General features: G+C 45.0%; 1 protein-coding gene across 1 annotated transcript in view; it reads right to left on the bottom strand.

The window, feature by feature from the left end:
- Nucleotides 1–2,956: 2,956 nt before the first annotated feature.
- The window catches only part of LOC107120804 (SERTA domain-containing protein 2-like), a 24,161-nt gene continuing 7,984 nt past the window's right edge, over nt 2,957–19,133 (bottom strand). The window contains exon 2 of the mRNA XM_015423571.1: nt 2,957–4,135. Within this exon, the coding sequence (XP_015279057.1) occupies nt 3,277–4,131 (855 nt within the window). The 5' untranslated portion in view covers nt 4,132–4,135 and the 3' untranslated portion in view covers nt 2,957–3,276. The remainder of the gene's footprint in view (nt 4,136–19,133) is intronic.

Genomic DNA, 19,133 nt, shown 5'->3' with positions numbered 1-19,133 from the left:
GTTACAAGTGGGTCAGGATGGTGACTGAGGTGAACCTCCATTCAGAGATAGCCTCGGAATCCCAGCATCAGGAGAGGACCTCGGCCTCTGTGCCTTGTTGTTGGCCCTCCAGAGGAACTGGATGGCCACTGTGTGAGACAGGAGGCTGGACTAGAGGGGCCACCGGTCCGATCCATCAGGGTTCTTCTTATGCCTCATTTGCTACCCTTGTCTCTTGTAAAATACACGGAGTGCCACAGCCATTTCCCCTGCTCAGCTCCTCTCACTCACAGACTCATCACCATGCAGGGCAGCCCAACCCCTTTTAACAACAGGCCCTCATACATTCTTCATCGATGCACATTATTGGTCAAGATCACTCCTCCAAGAACTGCAACCTGTGTTCAAGTGAATGAGTTTGCATTTCAGTGAGTACAGCACTGAATCCCATGCTGATGTTTTCCAGTCAAAAGTTGTATCCAGGGTTAATGCTGAGGTGGAAATGGCTGTTTCAATGTTAACCAAACACCTTCACGCTTAAAACTGAGTCACACCTTACAGACCCCTTCCCCAAACTGGTACTGCAAGGAAAGAAGCAGCTTTTCCCCTGGCACCAGGGAGGATTCTTGGGGTATAGAAGAGCCACCACACCCGCAAATAACGTGTGCTGTCAAGCTAGAAACAGCCTGAGAGAGTGAGTTCTGGGCTATCTCCAGATCAGCTGAGGTCTCAAAGACCGTCCAGAAGGCTTTACCACCATTGTAGGATTAAGAAATAGAGTATGACTCTCCCTCGCTCATGCCCGCCCCTCTCAGTTCCTTGAGGTGGGGGGGTGAGGGAGAAGACTCTTCTTGGCCAAATGCTGGAAGGAGATGATAACACAGCCCAGGGAGAAGCTCCAAGCTTTTCTCTGCTGGAAAGCTGACAGCAGAAACAGAAACACGGTTTCAAATATTTTAAAACTAAGAACCACATCTATAGATGAGATGGTCAGATTGAAATATTTATTATCACAGGAAGTTAAAAAATATTTCACCCACAATTCTGCTTCATCACAGTGCAGAAGGCCCTTGCCATTTTCAAGATTCGCATTTTTTTTTACATATAAAGAAGCAATTATGCACAGTCTGTATACATTCTGAGACAAACATCTTTCGACCTCATCCCTTTACTCCAAAAACGGACCATGTTTTGCCAAGAGGGCCACAGTGATTTAGATCCATTAACGCACCACATGCACATTAATGCACCAATACTTTTCAGACTGCTGAAGTATGCCGTGGGCCAACCGATGTGACTTATTTTGCACTATTTGTGGCGTAAGACCGACACATTCATGGCCTTTGGTGGGAGGCAGAAAATCAGCACCAAGATCGAAGCAGATGGCTATTTCACTCCCTCTGAGATTAAACCATGGAAGGTCTTCAGTTCTGCTGAAGCTCGGTTCTCCTTTAACAGTAAAATGGAAGTACTACAGAAAATAAGTACCAGACGCTTCTTGAGATGAGATGACTGTGTTAATAGCAATTTGACCACTTGAGCAATGTCTTCATAGCCTGTTCTCATTACCTGAACTCTCCTGTTAACCACTGCTGAGCCTGCCTGTTCTCCTGACAAAACTTTCTACTGCTAGCAGGCAATACTGGCATAACCGGGTATGACAGGGCATGGATGAATGATTCTGCAATGTCCACATGCTGCTGTGTTACGTTCACTGCCGGTAAAGGATCGGGAGGAGAGGGCATCTACCAAACCAGATGCAGTTTACGGTAGCAAAAACCAGAAAGTAACTGATGTGAGGGCATGTGCAAATTGTAAACATCTGTATGGACGCCTAAACACCTGTAGGCGGCACTGCCGCCACAAATACCGAAACTAATGAATTGGGATACAGCTGAAGTGGCTTCTGCCTCTAGGATTACCGCCAGGAGGGTTCCTAACCCACTGAAGATGGGAAGGGGTGATGCTAAGGGGTCCTTGGTGATGTTTAAAATTAGCCACACAGAAAAGGTACATTCCATGGCGAACACCTTTGACGGGGAACTGTGGAACAACACAGCTTCCAATTTCCTACAGGGCTTCTGCACAAAATTGCCACCAGGTCTGTGCGCCTCCATCAGGCATCTTTAGTTTTTATCTGCCATATGTGCATTGAACGACGGTTGCTTACAATATAGGGTGGTGCAAAAAAAGTTCCATTTTAAGTGATATATTGCACATAAAATCTAAAAAAAAAAATTGTTGCGAAGATACAATATTCTCCAAAGAGTTAAAATACTTCTACATGTACAGTTAAATATTAATATATTTTTTAAAAATCCGCAAATTACCCCAAATTGATGCACATAATACTGACAAAAAGTTTTTAAAACTGGATCATCTACATATAAATTACATTTGTAAATGCATACAATTAAATACCATCCAAATTTCACCAGCCAAGAAGTTGTCAACAATTTCTTACTTCTCCCGTCCTGCACATCAAGCGCCAGCCGTGGGGTGGGGTGGGGGGGAGAAAAAAGAACTGCAGTGTTAGACAAAGCACTGGAAAGAGTTAAAGCGTTTCAGCTTATAGAGGTAGTGCCACCCACATCCAATCGGAAATTTGTCATCTCCAAACTATGATGGATCTACGTAGTAAAATGTAGAAAGGCTAAAAAAATTTACAAAAATAAATAGTCTTCAAACGCTTTACAAATTTGCAAGGTTATTTCTGCTGCCAAGCATCTGGAGGCCCCTTCAACAAAAGGGAAGGGAGAAATTTTTTTTGTCTTTTAAATGTTTTTTTAAATATATCTCTATTTATTGAGGATGCAAACTCCAAGGATGCAGCTCCAGTGAATGCCAAACAAATCATGTAATCAGATATTAAAAAATAGAAATCTTTACTTCAGAAGATATTTTTTTTCCAAAATTCATGTATCCAAATTCTTTCAGACAGATTAAAAATTGCACATTAAAAAGTTAGTTCTGCTGGAATAAGGGGAGAAGGGGGCGTGTGCAAGAGAGACAATCTTTGCATATACCCCAGAGGGACCAAAAAAAAAAAAAAAAGATTGCACAATTTGTTTAATAAATATACCATTTTACACAAAAGCCAGCTGCATTTTTTGGTTTACATATGAGTCTTGGAGAGGTTTTTAAGGACCACACAAAGATAATGCCTCTGGTTGCCACTTTGGCACACCACTTTGCAGCTTCCCTCTCCATGGTTTTTAATTCCTCTGTGGTTTTAATTCAAATGTGGCAGTAGAATAAAATATCTTTGGATTTTTTTTTCCAAGGGGCAGAGAGCCGTCAGGACCCAACAAGAATCTCCATGATGTGGTCCAAGTCACTCAAATCACTTCTACAAATTGGGATGTTGCTTGCTGAGGAAGAATTGCAAGAGGGAAAGGTTTTCAAGGTCTCTTCCACAGGCGCTACAGGGAACGGTCTTGGAAGCGTCAGTGAGGGGCAGTCAAAGTCTGAATCATACATCGAAGTGTCGATATCTTCAAAGATGTCGTCTATAGCCAAGTCTTTCAAGTAGCTAGTTGAGTTTGAAATTTCAAAGGAGCCAAATGCACATTCCACTCCCTTCAAATCCTGCCTGTCATCTTCCGACCGAAGACCGGGCGTTTCAGGAGCCTTAAACTGATCGTCTCCAGGTGCAGGCAAACAGGTGGGCGGGCTCACGTCCTCCATAAAGTCCAAGTCTTTCAGAATAGAGGAAATGGCAGACGACATGTCATTATCAGAAACCATCAACAGGCTGTTTTCCAGGGGGGCTTCTACTGGCCGTGGTTCATAACCATTGGACTCCTGCTGGTTATCGCAAGGGAAAAGATGTAAAGGCATTGTGGACGAATCCGTGCTCATGCAAGCCAAAGGGCTGGCGCTGAGACCGCTGCACATGTTCAGGAGCTGCTGGCTGGTTTCTTGCCTCATCTCCTCCTGAATCTGCCTGACAGTGTTGGCTATAAGGACAGAGCGGTGCAAGTTTGGCTCCACCAGCATCTTGTATGTCTGCAGCTTGGCAAGGCACACATTGAGCACCAGCTGCCTCTTGAGCGGATAGGGCAGGTTTCGACTGGAATCGAAGGCACTTGAGAGGCCAGCCATGTTTTCCTCATAATCACTCAACTTGCGTTTCAGACCCCTTCCCAACATGAACCTGGAAGAAAGACACAAGCATTAGATTACTCGGTTTCTATAATATGAACAACTGTGCAAATAAAACAGCACTCCCAAGGTTTCAACTGATCAGGAGCAAAGCTGAAGCACAAGGGGGGAAGAGGAGCACCTTATTCTGCAGCCAGGGTGTTGCACGTGCCACAGTTTTTCAGGATCGCAGAAAGCGACAGAATGCCGCCTGCCACCCAACCTGGCTTTCATTCAGAAACAAGTTTTATAGCCCTCCAGGTAGTCCAGATGTGCTTGGAACACCAGGTAAGCAACACACCAGGAAATCCCAGAAGCCCAAGTTACTGAACAATATTTCATTTGGCCAGAGGGTGGAGCTTCAGCATCCTACAGTTTGTTGCTCCTCCTTGTGATTTACCAGCTGAGTAAAAACTGTAGAATAAATTATGTAAAAATCAAAGAAACCATGAATCGATGTCCACTTTGCTTAACTTGGACTGATTTTTTTAAATATGGCATACACAAAGGCTTCCTGTAGTTAATGACACTCACCACAACTTGGAAACATTTATTCTGCACACACCTTGCACACACACTATTGTGCTAACTATACCATGTTCTCCACTGGGAACATGGCTGTCTCCAATAAGACAGGAAGGACTGATGGTCCAATCTCCTATCTGGAATTATCTTAACTAGAACACTGTATGGGCACGTTCAGACGGGGGCTTTCTGCCGGCATAAACTGCACCGGTTGGAACCGGGGGGGGAAAGCCAGAAGCCTCAGGCTTCTGACGGAAATGGCTGTGGAACGGTGGAGACCGATCAGACGCCGGGGTACACCGTTTACAACCGTTGCACTCAGTATACCACCACTTGTGTGCAACGGTGTAAAGGGCTTTACTGTTAGGGACAGGAGGCAGATGTGCCCCGTCTGAACGCCGGTGAGTACAACGGTTGGAACCGGCACCCTAGCCGATATAAAGCCCCCGTCTGAACGCACCCTATTTGTCATATATTAAAATTGTGAGCACAACTCTGTGATTTTAATACCAACATTACCTCCCCCCCCCCTCAAGGTACACTGTTCAGATAGAAGTTTCCCTATGCTCTCTAAGGTTTGGTCTAAAAAGCTGGTCTGACTGCTAAGAGAAGCTGTTCAAAAAATTCTTTTGATGCTGGCCACACTCCCTCCCCTCCTCTTGCTGTACCACTTGAAAGATGGACTTTGAATCTTGGCACACAAGGGAAGTCACTCTTGGAGAAGCTGTTAAAAACCTAGGCTCTTGCAGCAAGCTCCGTTACAAACACAACTGCTTCCACATCAATATCAGCAGCATTTTAAAAAAACACCAAAAAACTCAGTGGTAGCAAAGTCTTTGCTTGAAACACCAAACCACAAAATTCTTGGGTGAAAGGTTCTAGCAGAACTTATTGTACATAAATAAAAAAACTAAGCTGTCTCAGTGATCAAGCCAAACGAAAAGGAAAAATCCTCAAGCAGGAAAGGGACTGCTTCTCATACAGCAATGACTGGTCAAAGTCCACCATCCAGAGGGTGTGTGTGCAGCACCTAACCCTACAGCTACATTCCTTAGGAGTTTTCCCTTGAACAGATACTCCCAAAAAACCTCCAGGCTGTTGAGTTTCAGGATTAATTTTTAGGATCTGGCACAAGAACTTAAAAAAAAAAAGTGTGTGTGTGTGTGGGGGGGAAGCAGAACACGCACACATTTCTCTTTGAATGGTTCTTGTGCCAGAACTCCAAGCTCCTCTTTAAAAAAAAATTGAGATAACGTGGGGGTAGGCAGCTGGTAAAGGAACTGCTAGAACAATGCAGGCATCTACAAAGTTCACAGATTGTGGCTAAAGTGGTTTGGAATGCTGCACCCCTTCAATTCCTAAACCTTACGTGTACCATACTGAGAGAAAACCCAGAATGAAACTCCCAAATCAGGTTAACCAACCTTGACTGAAAAGAGAATTGAGTTTGAGCTTCATCAGAACGATCTCAGTTTAAATACCATTTCGAGAAGAGCGAAGAAACTGCAGCAGCAACTAAACCCTTTGTGTTAACATGGAAAGCACTTACTTCTGGTGCAGTAAACATGCATGCAGATTGCTGTATGTCACAAACACATGTGCATATTTGGCTACGGCTTTTCAGTACACACACAGGCAGTGGTCGTGTGGGTACACAAATAGGAGAAATACACTCCTGTGACATCAGACATGTTCTACCTGTAGGCTGCATGTTATTTCTTCCAAAGAAATGCTTTCCAGGCATGATGCTTCAGTCTTTATGATTTGCAGAATTCACTGCTGCCTATAAATACACAGTCCACAGTATAAATAAGGTGCTTCTGCACTTGTGTTTCATTTTGCTACAGTAGACTGACACCGTTACCCCCTCACAATCCACAGCAAGCCCAATAGAAAGCCTCTGTACCAAGAACCATGTTTCTTCCTCCCAGCGTGATGCTGACATCATTCTCCAGCCCTATCGGTTCTGCTTTTCATGGAATTTCTCCTCAAGCTTCCACTCAAATACCAAAGTTGGAGCATTAAATGTTTCCATACAAATGTGCTGTCAGCATTAAGGTATCATGGCACGCTGAGCCGACTTAAAACTGCAAGGGTTCAAAACTCATTTTTAAAACACTTTACCTTCAGTATTCCAAAGGTTGTTTACTGAGATAAGGATATAAAGCCATAATACTGTCAGGTGTTACAAAATTCTCCAAAGAGACAGTCTTCAAAGGTCACCTATTCATTAAGGACCACCTCCCAATTTTATGCAACATGCCTTATGTTCTCCTGTAACTGCGGTGGTGAAAAGTGCCATCAAGTGGCAACTGACCTATAGCGACTCCATAGGGTTTTCAAGGCGAGAGACAAACAGAGGTGGTTTGCCACTGCCTGCCCCTCTGCAAGGAACCCTGGATCTCCTTAGCAGCCCTCCATCCAAGTACTTAGCTTCTGAGAGCTGATGAGATTGGGCTAGTCTGGGTCATCAAGGTCACGGCACCATAACTGTAGCACATTTGATTATTAAGATTTGCTAATGCCTCTTAGGAGCTGCGGTGGCTCAAGTGGTTAAGACGCTGAACTGCAGGCTGGAAGGTCGGTAGTTCAGCAGTTCGAGACCCGAGTGCTACATGACGGCTCGAGCTCCCATCTCTGGTTCCAGCTCCTGCCAACCTAGCAGTTCGAAAGCAAGAAATTGCAAGTAGATAAATAGGTACCGCTTTGGTGGGAAGGTAACAGCATTCCGTGCGCCTTGGCATTTAGTCATGCCAGCCACATGACCACGGAAACGTCTTCGGCTTGAAAATGGAGAGTCGGATTCGACTAGTTTTCGAGCAAGGGAAACCTTTACCTTTACTAATACCTCTTATCTACAGGGTAGCATTGACTGCCTAGATTGGTTGCATCATTAGTTCAGACCCAATGAGACCCAACCATCATTTATAATTTGTACATGCTTGAGGATATGTAAATAAGGAACTGCTATTCTCATCTGGGTAAGTGGCCACCCTGTCCCAAACACCCCCCCCAAAAAAGTATCCAAACACAACTTGTTAAGAGAACTGTGGGGAAATAACATGGTTGAAAAGACCAGTGAAATACGTGCTGTGCGGATTTACATTTGGCAGGCAATCCCTGCGAGTTCCTTAAACAGCTTTAACGCAAAGAAAGGAGGTTTCAGGGACATATAAATCTGAGAGCAAGAGGCAGATGAAGGGTGGATCCTTAAGACCCCACACATTGCACAGGGCCTCCCGGCTTCCCCTTATGTCTCAGCACTGGTACAGCCAGCGGCATCTCAGCTGATTTTTAACACTCCCCAGCTCCACAGCACAGACTGGGCAGCCAAAGGTTCTAAGCAAAAGAGGAATGAATGGTTTTTCTGTGGGTGAGTAGTACAAAAGCCACTGCTTCTCTCTCGCCCAAATACAGGCACACCAGCTCTGCTGCTTAATTCACTGCATAGCGCCCTTGAGGAGCTAGCAGAACTGAGCAACAACAGACAAATATGGGGAAACCTACATAATACATAAGTACAGAATTTAGTGTTTCTAGGAACAGAATCTGGATTGCCTCGGAGCCAAATGAAGATTATGTTCAGCACAGAACCCCCACCCCCAAGCCAGAGCGCTTATCCTATGGCTCCCAGAAGGACTGAGTATACAACTGCAGCATTTATGTATTCAGTTTTTAACTTGATTTCCCCCTAACAGGGACTTATAACAAACCTTATTTAAAGCACACAAACACTGTGAATCCTAATGACTGCATAATGGACCTGACTTGTAGCATAAAGAAAGGAACCAGGATATATCGAGTACATACCGCCACCATTCAAAAACTGGCACAAAGGAAACGTCAAAGGCAGGTTCGCAGAGCCACAAGAAGAAGACAATGACTAAGAAGAAGAAGAGGATGAGGAAGAGGTTGGATTTATCCCCCCCCCTTCTCTACTCAAAAGAGTCTGAGCCTGGCTTACAATATCCTTCCCCTCCCCACAACAGACACCCTGTGTGGGGCTGAGAGAGCTCTTTAAAGGACAGCTCATGAGAGAACAGCTCCAAGAGAACTTGTAACTGACCCAAGGTCACATCAGCAGCTGCATGTGGAGGAGAGGGGAATCAAACCCGGTTCTCCCAGATTAGAGTCTGCGCTCCTAATCACTATACCAAACTACTAGTGTAAGAAGATAAAAGTGGCCATACTACAACAGACGATCCATCTAGTTCAATTTCCTATTTCCAATAGGACTTGCTGTTTGTCTTAATACTTCTAGAAATGTGCTCTTCAAATTCCTTGTGTACTTGCTTCATCACTTTCTTGCATTTCAATTTGGGGTTCCCTCAAATTCCCCCAATTGGGCTAAACTTCCCCTCTATAAAGAAGGCCTTCTTGTCTGTGGCAGTTTCATTGATACTTTCATTGAGAGCCAGTTTAGTGTCGTGGTTAAGTGTGCGGACTCTAATCGGGGAGAACTGGGTTTGGTTCCCCATTCCTCCACTTGCAGCTGTTGAATGACCTTGGGCAAGCCATAGTCTGTCAGAGCTGTTCTCTCAAGGACAGTTCTGGAAAGAGCTCACTCAGTCCCACCTACCTCACAGGGTGTCTGTTGTGGGGAGGGGAGGGGAGGGGAAGGGAAGGGAAAGGCGTTTATAAGCCGTTCTGAGACTCCAAGTGAAGGGCAGGGTATAAATCCAATCTCTTCTTCTACTCGTTTCCCATCCCAGCATTGCTCAGTGGCATACATTCTAGCCGAGCCTCTGTTATTGTGGCTTGAATACGCTACAAGCATCCTGAAGATTTCACCCTCCTGACTCCTGCTTTCAATTCTTCTTTTAATAACTCCTCTTATCTTTGAGAAACTGCCTCTTCTGAAGTCACGTGCAGTTGTGCTTAGCCATTCTAGGAAATTCTCTGCCCATGTTCCCCCCACAGGTTTGACCACTTTTACCTCCTGCACCAGATCCTAGGTAGCTCTCAGGATCACCTGTAGGATTCCTTTCCCTAGGAAGAACTGTTCTAGGAAACAGTTGTTTAACTGTGTCTAGAAATGTCGTCCTTGTGTCACAATTTGAATGGACATTTGTCTGATCGATGTAAAGGCAGCTGAAGACTTCCATTATTGCAACACTGCCTCCTTTAGCAGTGTCTCTCTGATTTCTTTATCTATCCTTAGAATTTTGGTCAGGTGGTGATAATGCCCTCCAAGTACAATGGTACTTTTTAACTCTAGTATTTTCATCTACACTAATTGCTTTATCTCCTCTGCCAAGTAGACAGCAATACCACCCACAACATAGCCTTTTCCTATTTCCTTCTGTAGTTTACATCCAGGGATGATTTCCCAAATCCCACCAGGTTTCCAAAATGGCTTCTACACCTATGCCTCCTTTTGGTGCCCCCATCCCATCTCTCCCCCCATCTTGGCTTGGAGGTTTCTAGAACTGGCAAGTAAACACCAATATACCCAGTCCCTTTTGAAACACTGTTGCTGTGTACACTCCCCTCCTCTTTTCATGTATGTTACGTTCTTATCTGCAGTGGTTGTGTGACAGTTTAGTCATGTAAAATGGCTATTCTAAATCTTCTCAGATGATCATGATGAATAGAAATGGATGGAAAGTTTACCAAGCAACAGGCTTCTTATCACATGGTTGTTTAACATCAACTATGCATTAACTGAGCTCTGTTTGCAGCTGTCAGCCAAGAGGGGATCACTTCAAGCCACCAGAAGGGTTAACACGAATTTCTCCACCCCACCAGCCAAAGAGGCAGCAATGTAATTCCTGAGCCATCATCCTGGAAGGAGTCACCTGTTCCATCTGTCACAGCAACTGACGGTACAGAGAAGCAGCTGCCTGCGCAACACACACACACACACCCAGTGAGGGCTGAGAAAAGTATTCATGCAGAAGAAAACAGTTAAGCCAAAGCCTCCCATTGCTTTTTCCAGGCCACATTTCCTATTCTGTGGAGAACCAATGCTGAATAAGCTCGCGATTGTCTTGTTGCTCTGTTTCCATGCAAAACTAGGGTGGAGTTTTTCTAAAAATCAGTCATCTGCCTGACAGCTGATCAGTGAACTTAATTAACAATTAATTAACATTCTTGGAAGGACCCAGCAAAGGTGGTATTGAGGGACCCAAAAAAAGAGAGGGGGAAAGCACTGTCCTGTGACTCTTGGAAGCCATCATTTCAACACAGAAAGAAAATTGCTGTGTCTGAAGTTTAGATTCAAACTGGAATGAAACCATACTAATTTTGGACTTGGGTTTAACTAGCTATGATGAGGATGTTGTGACCACCACAAGGATGCCATCCTTTTAGAGGCATTTAAAAATGCCATGAGGGCCCAATCCTGAACAGAACTAGAGTGCTGAAAGAGCCATCAGATCATGGTGCAACCATTTGGGCACTTGAAAAGGCATAAGGGGAACACAATAAATGCATCTCAAAAACTGCCATGTTGCCATTTTGATCAGGGTTGGGCCCTGCCAGCATTCTTAAGTGACATCCAAGCGGTGGCAAAGTCCTCATGGTAGCCACGAGGATACTGTCAAACTTACTTTGGCCTTTAGCAGAGGTAGTCCCATGCTCAGACCATTTCACCCTGAAGGTCTGACTGACTATGCCTATCTCATCCCTGTTTAGGTGGCAAGAATATTTAAAGGGACCCTGAGTGGCTTCAGGATGCTATGCAGGATCGGATGCCTCCTGGTGGCTCGTTGCATGAGCTGGTATTCCCGGTTTTCCAAAGCCATTGTCAAGATTGCTCCCCCCCCCTGCCGTCTCTACCATGTCAAAGCAGCCCCATTGTAAACCCCAGAGCTGCAGATGATGAAATGGGAGCTGAGATGGCTAGAGCAAGTGCGGCAGCGTACTCGTAATGGAGTGACAAGAACATCTTATAGAACATTTATGAGGGTCTATGAGATGGCGGTAAAGGCTGCTAAGAAGCAATTCTATACGGCCACCATTGCATCTGTGAAGTCACGCCTGGCCCAATCGTTCAGAATTATTTGATTACTTACTTCATTGCCACAGGGCAAACAAAATGCTAGGGAATTGGGAGATTGGCTGTGAAGCATTTGCAACTTATTTCGCAGATAAAGTCTTATCACTCCGCCAGGACCTCCTGGCCACAGTTGATACAGTAAAGGAACTGGAAGCCCCTTGTCCGTCTGTAGGTTCCATATTAGACCATTTCCACTGACTCAGGAGGACGTCAACAAAGTTCTACTTGTCTGTCTGTAGGTTCCATATTAGACCATTTCAACTGACTCTCTCAGGAGGACGTCAACAGAGTTCTAGCAGCTTTGAAGCCAACCACATGCCCTCTTGATCCATGCCCTTCCTGGCTGATTAAGGCCTGCAGGGAGAGCATTCGGTCCGCCTGGGAGAAATTATCAACCTGTCCCTTTCATCTGGGACTTTCCTGGTGGTGTTAAAGGAGGCAGTGGTCCGTCCACTCTTAAATAAATCTACATTGGACCCAACAGTCCTGGCCAACTACCGCCCAGTCTTAAATCTACCATTTCTTGGTAAGGTAGTTGAGAGAGTGGTGGCTGAACAAAAGGCTTTTCTGGAGGACGCATCCATCCTTGATCCATTCCAGTCAGGTTTCCACCCGGGCCATGGGACAGAAACGGCGTTACTTGCCTTCACAGATGACCTCCGGAGGCATTTGGATCAAGGTGGGCTGGCGCTTCTGTTATTGTTAGATCTGACAGCAGTGTCTGACACAGTTGACTATGACCTTTTGACCCATCACCTTGCCGAGATAGGTCTGCCTTACAATGGTTTTCCACCTTTCTCTGAGATTGGGGACAGAGGGTGGCATTTGGTGAGGGAGTAGCCCCATGACACCCACTTGAATGTGAAGTGCCTCAGGGGGAGATTCTCTCACCAATGTTATTTAACATCTATACGTGCCCCCTTGCCCAGCTGGTCTGGGGGGTTGGGCTGGGATGTCATCAGTATACAGATGACACCCAGCTCTTTCTGTTGATGGATGGCTGCCCGGATTTCAGCCCAGAAAATCTGGCCAGGACTCTAGAGGCCGTGGCTGGATGGCTACAGCAGAGCCAGTTGAAACTGAACCCAACTGAGACGGAGGTCCTGTACCTAAGTCAGGAGGAAGTAGGGTCGGGAATCAGGCTGCCTGCCTTAGATGGCACGCCACTTGTGCCAGCCCAGAAAGTGAGGAGCCTGGGGGTGGTCCCAGATACCTCACGTACTATGGAGGCCCAGGTCACCACAGTTGCAAGGTCTGCCTTTTATGCACCGGTTGATCCAGCGCAGGCGCACTAGATAGAAACCCTATCTTTTCCCCCAAGACCTAGCAATGGTGACCCATGCAATGGTCACTTCCAGACTTGATTACTGTAACTCGCTTTACACAGGCTTGCCCTTGCAGTCAATCCGAAAACTCCAGCTGGTGCAAAATGACGCAGTGCACCTGCTGTCTGCGCTGCCTGTGCAGACACACACTTGGCTCGTGCTCTGCCAACTGCACTGACTACTGATTGAATACCAGATCTGCTTCAAGGTATCGGTATTAACCTTTAAAACCTTGCACAGCCTGGGACCCACATACCTAAGGGACTGCCTCTCCTCATATGTGCCCCAGAGACCCTTGCACTCCGCTGATCAAAATCTGCTGGTTGTCCCCAGCCCGATGGACATCAGTTTAGCCTCAACCAGGGTCAGGGCCTTTTCTGCATGAGATCAGGGCCCTGAGGGATCTGTTACCATTCCACTGGGCCTGCAAAATGGAGCTGTTCCACCAGGCCTTTGGGTGAGGCAACGGGCATCTAGGGGGGGAAAAGCTGGACACCCTGTTGAAGATAGCATCTTATGCAGCCCAGACTACATCACCTTGGATTTCAGCGATACCAATATTGGGGACTGTACATATCGATGTATATTGTTTTAATGGTTTTAATTATTATTATTTCTGTTTTGTTGTACTGCTGTAAGGTCTAAGTGTAAATTGTGATCTACCCTTCACGGGAAGGGCGGAAAATAAATGTGAAAAATAAAATAAATAACTTGTCGATAAGATGTGGCAAACTTCTAAACCCTCAGTGACTCTTTGCATTTGCTCAGTATGGTGGATAAGTAATGTGCATAAGTGAATACTGTGTACATGTTTTACTGGCTCACGGGTATTAAACCACACTACTTTTTATGTTTCAGACAGTTAGCTCCAGCAGCCACCATATTAGGCCAAGGTTTTGACAAGTACTCCTTGTAAGGTATGAATAGCCATTTCAGGTTATTTTCAAACCCCAATGTTCTAAAGCATTTATAAATGTTAGCAGTCTTAGCCAGGGATACATGATGCCTTACTGATTCTGGAGTGTTCATTACTTATTTTTAACAGAAATGTAAGGAGCAAGCACCATCTTCACCACATTTTAAGTCCAAATTTGACAGTACCACAGTGACAACGTGTAAGCATGGTTTGAGGAATTTTTAGGTGGCTATTCAGTTGAAAGATCTCTCTTGCCTTCACCTCCACAGAATTTAAATTAGAAAAGATGTGAGTGATAGAGGTTTATAAAATAATAAACTGGGTGGAAAAAGCGGACAGAACTTATTCTCCCTCTGCCGTAATTCTAGAACTCACAGATACCCAATGAATTTAAACAAAAATAGATTCAGGAGAGACAGAAGGAAATACTTCTTCACCTAAAGAGTAACTAACTCATGGAAGTCATTGCCACAGGATGACTAGACACATTCATGGAGGCTGGGGTCCCCAACAGTTATTAGCCATAACTAAATGGAACCTCCATGTTCAGAAGCAATAACCTTCTGAATAGCAATGGGAGGGGTAACAACAGGGGGTGGCTTTGGCCACAGGCATCTGGTTGGCCACTGAGTGAAACAGGATGCTGGCCTAAGTGGACCACTGCTGTGATCCAGCATTGCTGTTCTTAAGTAATGTACAGGATGCTGGACTAAGTGGACCACTGCTGTGATCCAACATTGCTGTTCTTAAGTAATGCAATTTTCAGAACAAGTAAAATTCACACAGCTCTTTTAGCAGTGCTTCTGCCTGTAGGAGACCGCTTGGCATCTACAGCCCAAGACAGAGGTCAGCAGTGGAAGCCAAAGAGGCCACTCCTTAGCAGAGTAAAAGGTCACCTCAGAACTACATATAAATTTGCTGAGATTCCTTGGAGGAAAACATAAAATACCAGTAAATAGTCTAATCCTATGCAGACTTATGGCAGTCCTCACTGTCTACTGAAATCAGTGTGCCTAGAGGCTGGTAAGACTGGGTTGAAAGCAAAGCAGCTGCTGCTGCCTTATGTGATATTTCAATTGCTACATTACAGAAGTTCTAACTATGTGCACAGTGGATAAAGATTTAAGGAGCAAAATGCTTATACTTTGGTAGGATCTCTATCGGAATATTAATAAGACCTCACTATTTCATCGTAAAACATACAAGCCTACTTCATCTGCCTCATTAATGAAACAGAGGCAGTGCTGATGTTGTGCTTCAGAGCATTCTGCATCCTTCACCTCGGTTACCCTCACAACAGTTCTTAAAGGTAGATCAGTACTACCCCCATGCTAAAAACAGAAGATTAAAAGTGAGAGAAACATCTCTGCTCTAAGTGCCTTCTGTAGCCTTGGGCAAGGTAAGGTTCAAATGACAATCTGCAGTTGTCAATCATCTTCAGAATTTCTAAAGAGCCACAAGCTCTCAAGACCATGCCTATAACATGGAAGTCTTGAATAACCAGTGAACACTACTGGAAGCACTAGAACACAGCTCAGCAGCAATTTTCTCTCTTGCTGTCTCTCCGTGTTTTTTTAGTTTTTGTTTTTAAAAAACCTTAGTTATTTGACAAACTGTAACCTGGCCCTAGATGTAGGGACAACAGGTTATCAAGCAGTGCTACAGGCTTTTTATCCTGGCCGCAGAAAAATTACCAAACACAGGGTATCACTTCAGTATTTTTTGGCTTTCAAGACGCTGCACTAGGGTATGCTTAGAAGTTGTTTACCAAACCCAAGACTTCAACAGGAAATGGCTCTTCTGAATAAGTAGACATATGTTGAGTAATTTTACAGTAAGCTTCATTTCTCATCAGACATCAGTTAAGTTAACACATATCTTATTCAAGTAGAATGTTTTGCTTGAAGTCTTAGGTGCTGTATCTCCCAATGACCACCCCCCCCCCCCCAGAAGGCCCTGCGCCACTCACCAACCACCCTCAGGAACCTACTCAAATCTAGATTATTGTAATGAGCTCTACCTTGGTCTGTTCCTGATGATTACAGTAACTGCAAGTGTTGCATTAATAGCAACAGATCACTGCAAACGCATCATACTGGTACCCCAAGGCCGGCAAGGGCACCAGACAATTTCTAGGTAGAAGAGTGCGGCTGGCTTTGACCCAAGGCTAGAAACAGACAATACATTTTTTTGCAGATAGCTGAAAGCAGTTTAAAAGGGAAGGATTAGTGCTCTTAGTGGTGTAGCCAAGAGTTTTTACATTTTTAGTAGTGTAGTTGGAAAGGCCTGCTAAACCTGTTTCATCAGAGGATGCAATGCATGAAAAACAGACTGTCTGCATGAGGACAAGAAGAAGAAGAGATTGGATTTATACCCCGCCCTTCACTTGGAGTCTCAGAGCGGCTTACAAACTCCTCTCCCTTCCCCTCCCCACAATAGACACCCTGTGAGGTGGGTGGGGCTGAGAGAACTCTGACACAAACTGCTCTTTTTCAAGGACAGCTGTGTCAGAGCTTGTGACTGACCCAAGGTCACATCAGCAGGTGCAAGTGGAGGAGGGGGGAATCAAACCCGGCTCTCCCAGATTAGAGTCCGCGCACTTAACCACTACACCAAACAAGAAAGCCTCCTTCAAACCACGCACCACTCTTTTAGAAACAAATGTCTGTTGCATCCTACACTAAAAGACTGCTCCTTAATCCTTAATTTCCCCAAGCATTTCTTATGTTTAATAGATTTATACTCTGTGGACTTGGCCTAAGAAGACTCCTGATGAATTACTATTAAACCATTCCAGTTTATGGTGGGGACAAGCCCTTTGTGATTAGAATTATCTAGCTACTAAGGACAATTTTGTTATCTGAATATTAGATTTCTACATTTTTCCGACTTGCATTTGACGAAGGGAGTGCCGACTCTCGAAAGCTTATACCCCGAAAATATTGCTGGTCTCAAAGGGGCTACTGGACTCAAATCTAGCTCCTCTGTTGTAGACCTGCATGGCTACCCTCTGCAACTACATTTTATATTTAACTTCATACATCCACCATAACCTCCAAACCATCCTCTGATAATGTAGGAAAAAACTCATCTGAGCAGAGAGCAGGGTACTGTTGAGACTTTCCCTCAAACTACAGACAGATCCAACCACCCCTGCCATGCAGTCTCTCTGCAAAATACATGGTTTGGAAGAGAACCTAGATGCAAAATAAGCTTAGGTTGGTGAATAAAATATTGCATACATTTCAATTTCCATTCACAGTCTCCAATCTGGCATGCCCCCCCCCCCCGAAAAGAAACACCACAAGAAAACAAGCTTTCCCCCCATGATTGTTTCAGAATTTCAGGAAATTGTGTATCTCTATGCTTACCGCGAATTTTGATCTGGTTATCCACTTAACCAAGGTTAAGGCTTAGAAGATGCGGAATGTACTCAGAACACACAGAAAACCAAGCAAATTTTCAAGTTATTTAGTTTAATAAAATGAAGACATACAGATTCAGAATGTAAGAGTAATTAGTCTAGGCTTGATACAGCAATCCACATGTCCTCTTCATTTTGCCCTTCCCCTAACAGTTCTTTCTGATCATAGTGAAAGCTGATTACTTTGCAGAGGTCCCACAATTCCAGAATCCAACTTTCATAAAGCACAAAAATCTATGAGTCTTGGGCAAACAGAATGCTGCATCCAGCCCTCTGCCTGGCCAAGGGCACAGTCTGAAGACACGCGATGTAACAAATTCACCAAAATTCAGCAGGCCTGGGCTTAGTCAGTACTTGTGTGGCAGAACACCTGGGAACAATGCTCCCTCTAACCTATAGAGTCTAAGCTGGTCACCACACCTCAGAAAGGATATTATAGCACTGGAAAAAGTGCAGAAAAGGGCAACTAGAATGATAAAAAGGTTGGAACACTTTCCCTATGAGGAAAGGTTAAAGCGCTTAGGGCTCTTTAGCTTGGAGAAATGACGACTGAGGGGTGACATGATCGAGGTTTCTAAGTTTTCCTGAAAAATCCAGGCTCCAAATACCAATTTTGGATCCAGGATTTTTCAGAAATCCCAAAAATTTTCAGGTCCAATAGACCCAAATCATAAAATGCTGGTTAAAAAAAAAAAACAGCGCAATCCCGGGCCTGGCTTGGCTTCTCCTGCAGCCAGGTTTAAACCGAGCTGCAGGAGAAGGCACCACAGAGCTGTGCTGGCAGGGAGCAATAGGCACCCCATGGGCACAGTGAGCCCGGCTGGGCTGCCCACTCCTGCTGCCCAGTTTAAACTAGGCAGCAGGAGAAGCTAGCACAGAGCTGCACCTGCAGGGAGCTCTCAACTCCCCACTAACCCAGCTGGTCTTGGGCTGGCTTCTCTTGCAGCAAAGCCAGCCACAGCTGAGGTAGCAGGAAGCTCCCGCCCCCCCCCCCCCCAAGCTGATCTTCGGGCTGACTTTTTAAAAGGGACTGCATAAGCCCACCCAGCAAATTGCTCCCACCTCTCCACTGCTTTCTGATCTACCTGAAATTCCTGAATATATCCGGGATTTTCTTTGGTTTTCCCAAGAAAACCCACATACATTTGGGAAGCCAAAATATACATGGGGGGGGGGGGATGGATTTTACGGGTATATTTTCGGCTCGGGCAGATCTGAATGCATACCCCTAATGCTGACAAGAGGTCACAAGAAGACACAGTTTACAAGGCAGTTACAAGAAATTCCATGTTTAAGAAACCTCGGTTGGAAAGCGGCTGCTTCTGAGAGCCGCAACATGGTTGCCAACCGACAGCCTCTCTGGAGAACAAAAACTCATCACAGCTGAAAGACAGTCGGAAGACAAAAGTCTGGCCCAGTGACTTAGCCAGCACGAGAACCCAGATGCAACTTTCTTCTCATGTTTTAACTTTACCAAAAGCTAGAATGAGGGGCTGCGAGTTTATTCTTTAGCCAGTCCTTGCCCCCTTCTCTTAAGGTGCAGGGTAAGGGGAGATAGCAGATTAGATTTCCTGAATGTAAAGGTGCAAGCTGATTCCCCTAATCTCATGCTGCAAATTGCATAACCTCATGAGGGCCTCAACACAACGAAAACCATGAACAATTCTTCTTTCCAACAGCAGCCACATGGGGCTGCAATATGATTTGGGCCCACAATGGGGAAGGGGAGAGGAGATTTAGTCATTCTGCTGCATATTGGTTTGCCAAATGAAACAGACATTCACACTTGAGCTGCTATTAATCCCCAAAAGAAGAGAGTGA

This window comes from Gekko japonicus, unplaced genomic scaffold, assembly GCF_001447785.1.
Source record: "Gekko japonicus isolate JY-2015 unplaced genomic scaffold, Gekko_japonicus_V1.1 scaffold3778, whole genome shotgun sequence".
Lineage (NCBI taxonomy): Eukaryota > Metazoa > Chordata > Lepidosauria > Squamata > Gekkonidae > Gekko > Gekko japonicus.
The sequence above is the reverse complement of the archived record's forward strand: the minus strand, read 5'-3'. Positions and strand labels throughout refer to the sequence as shown.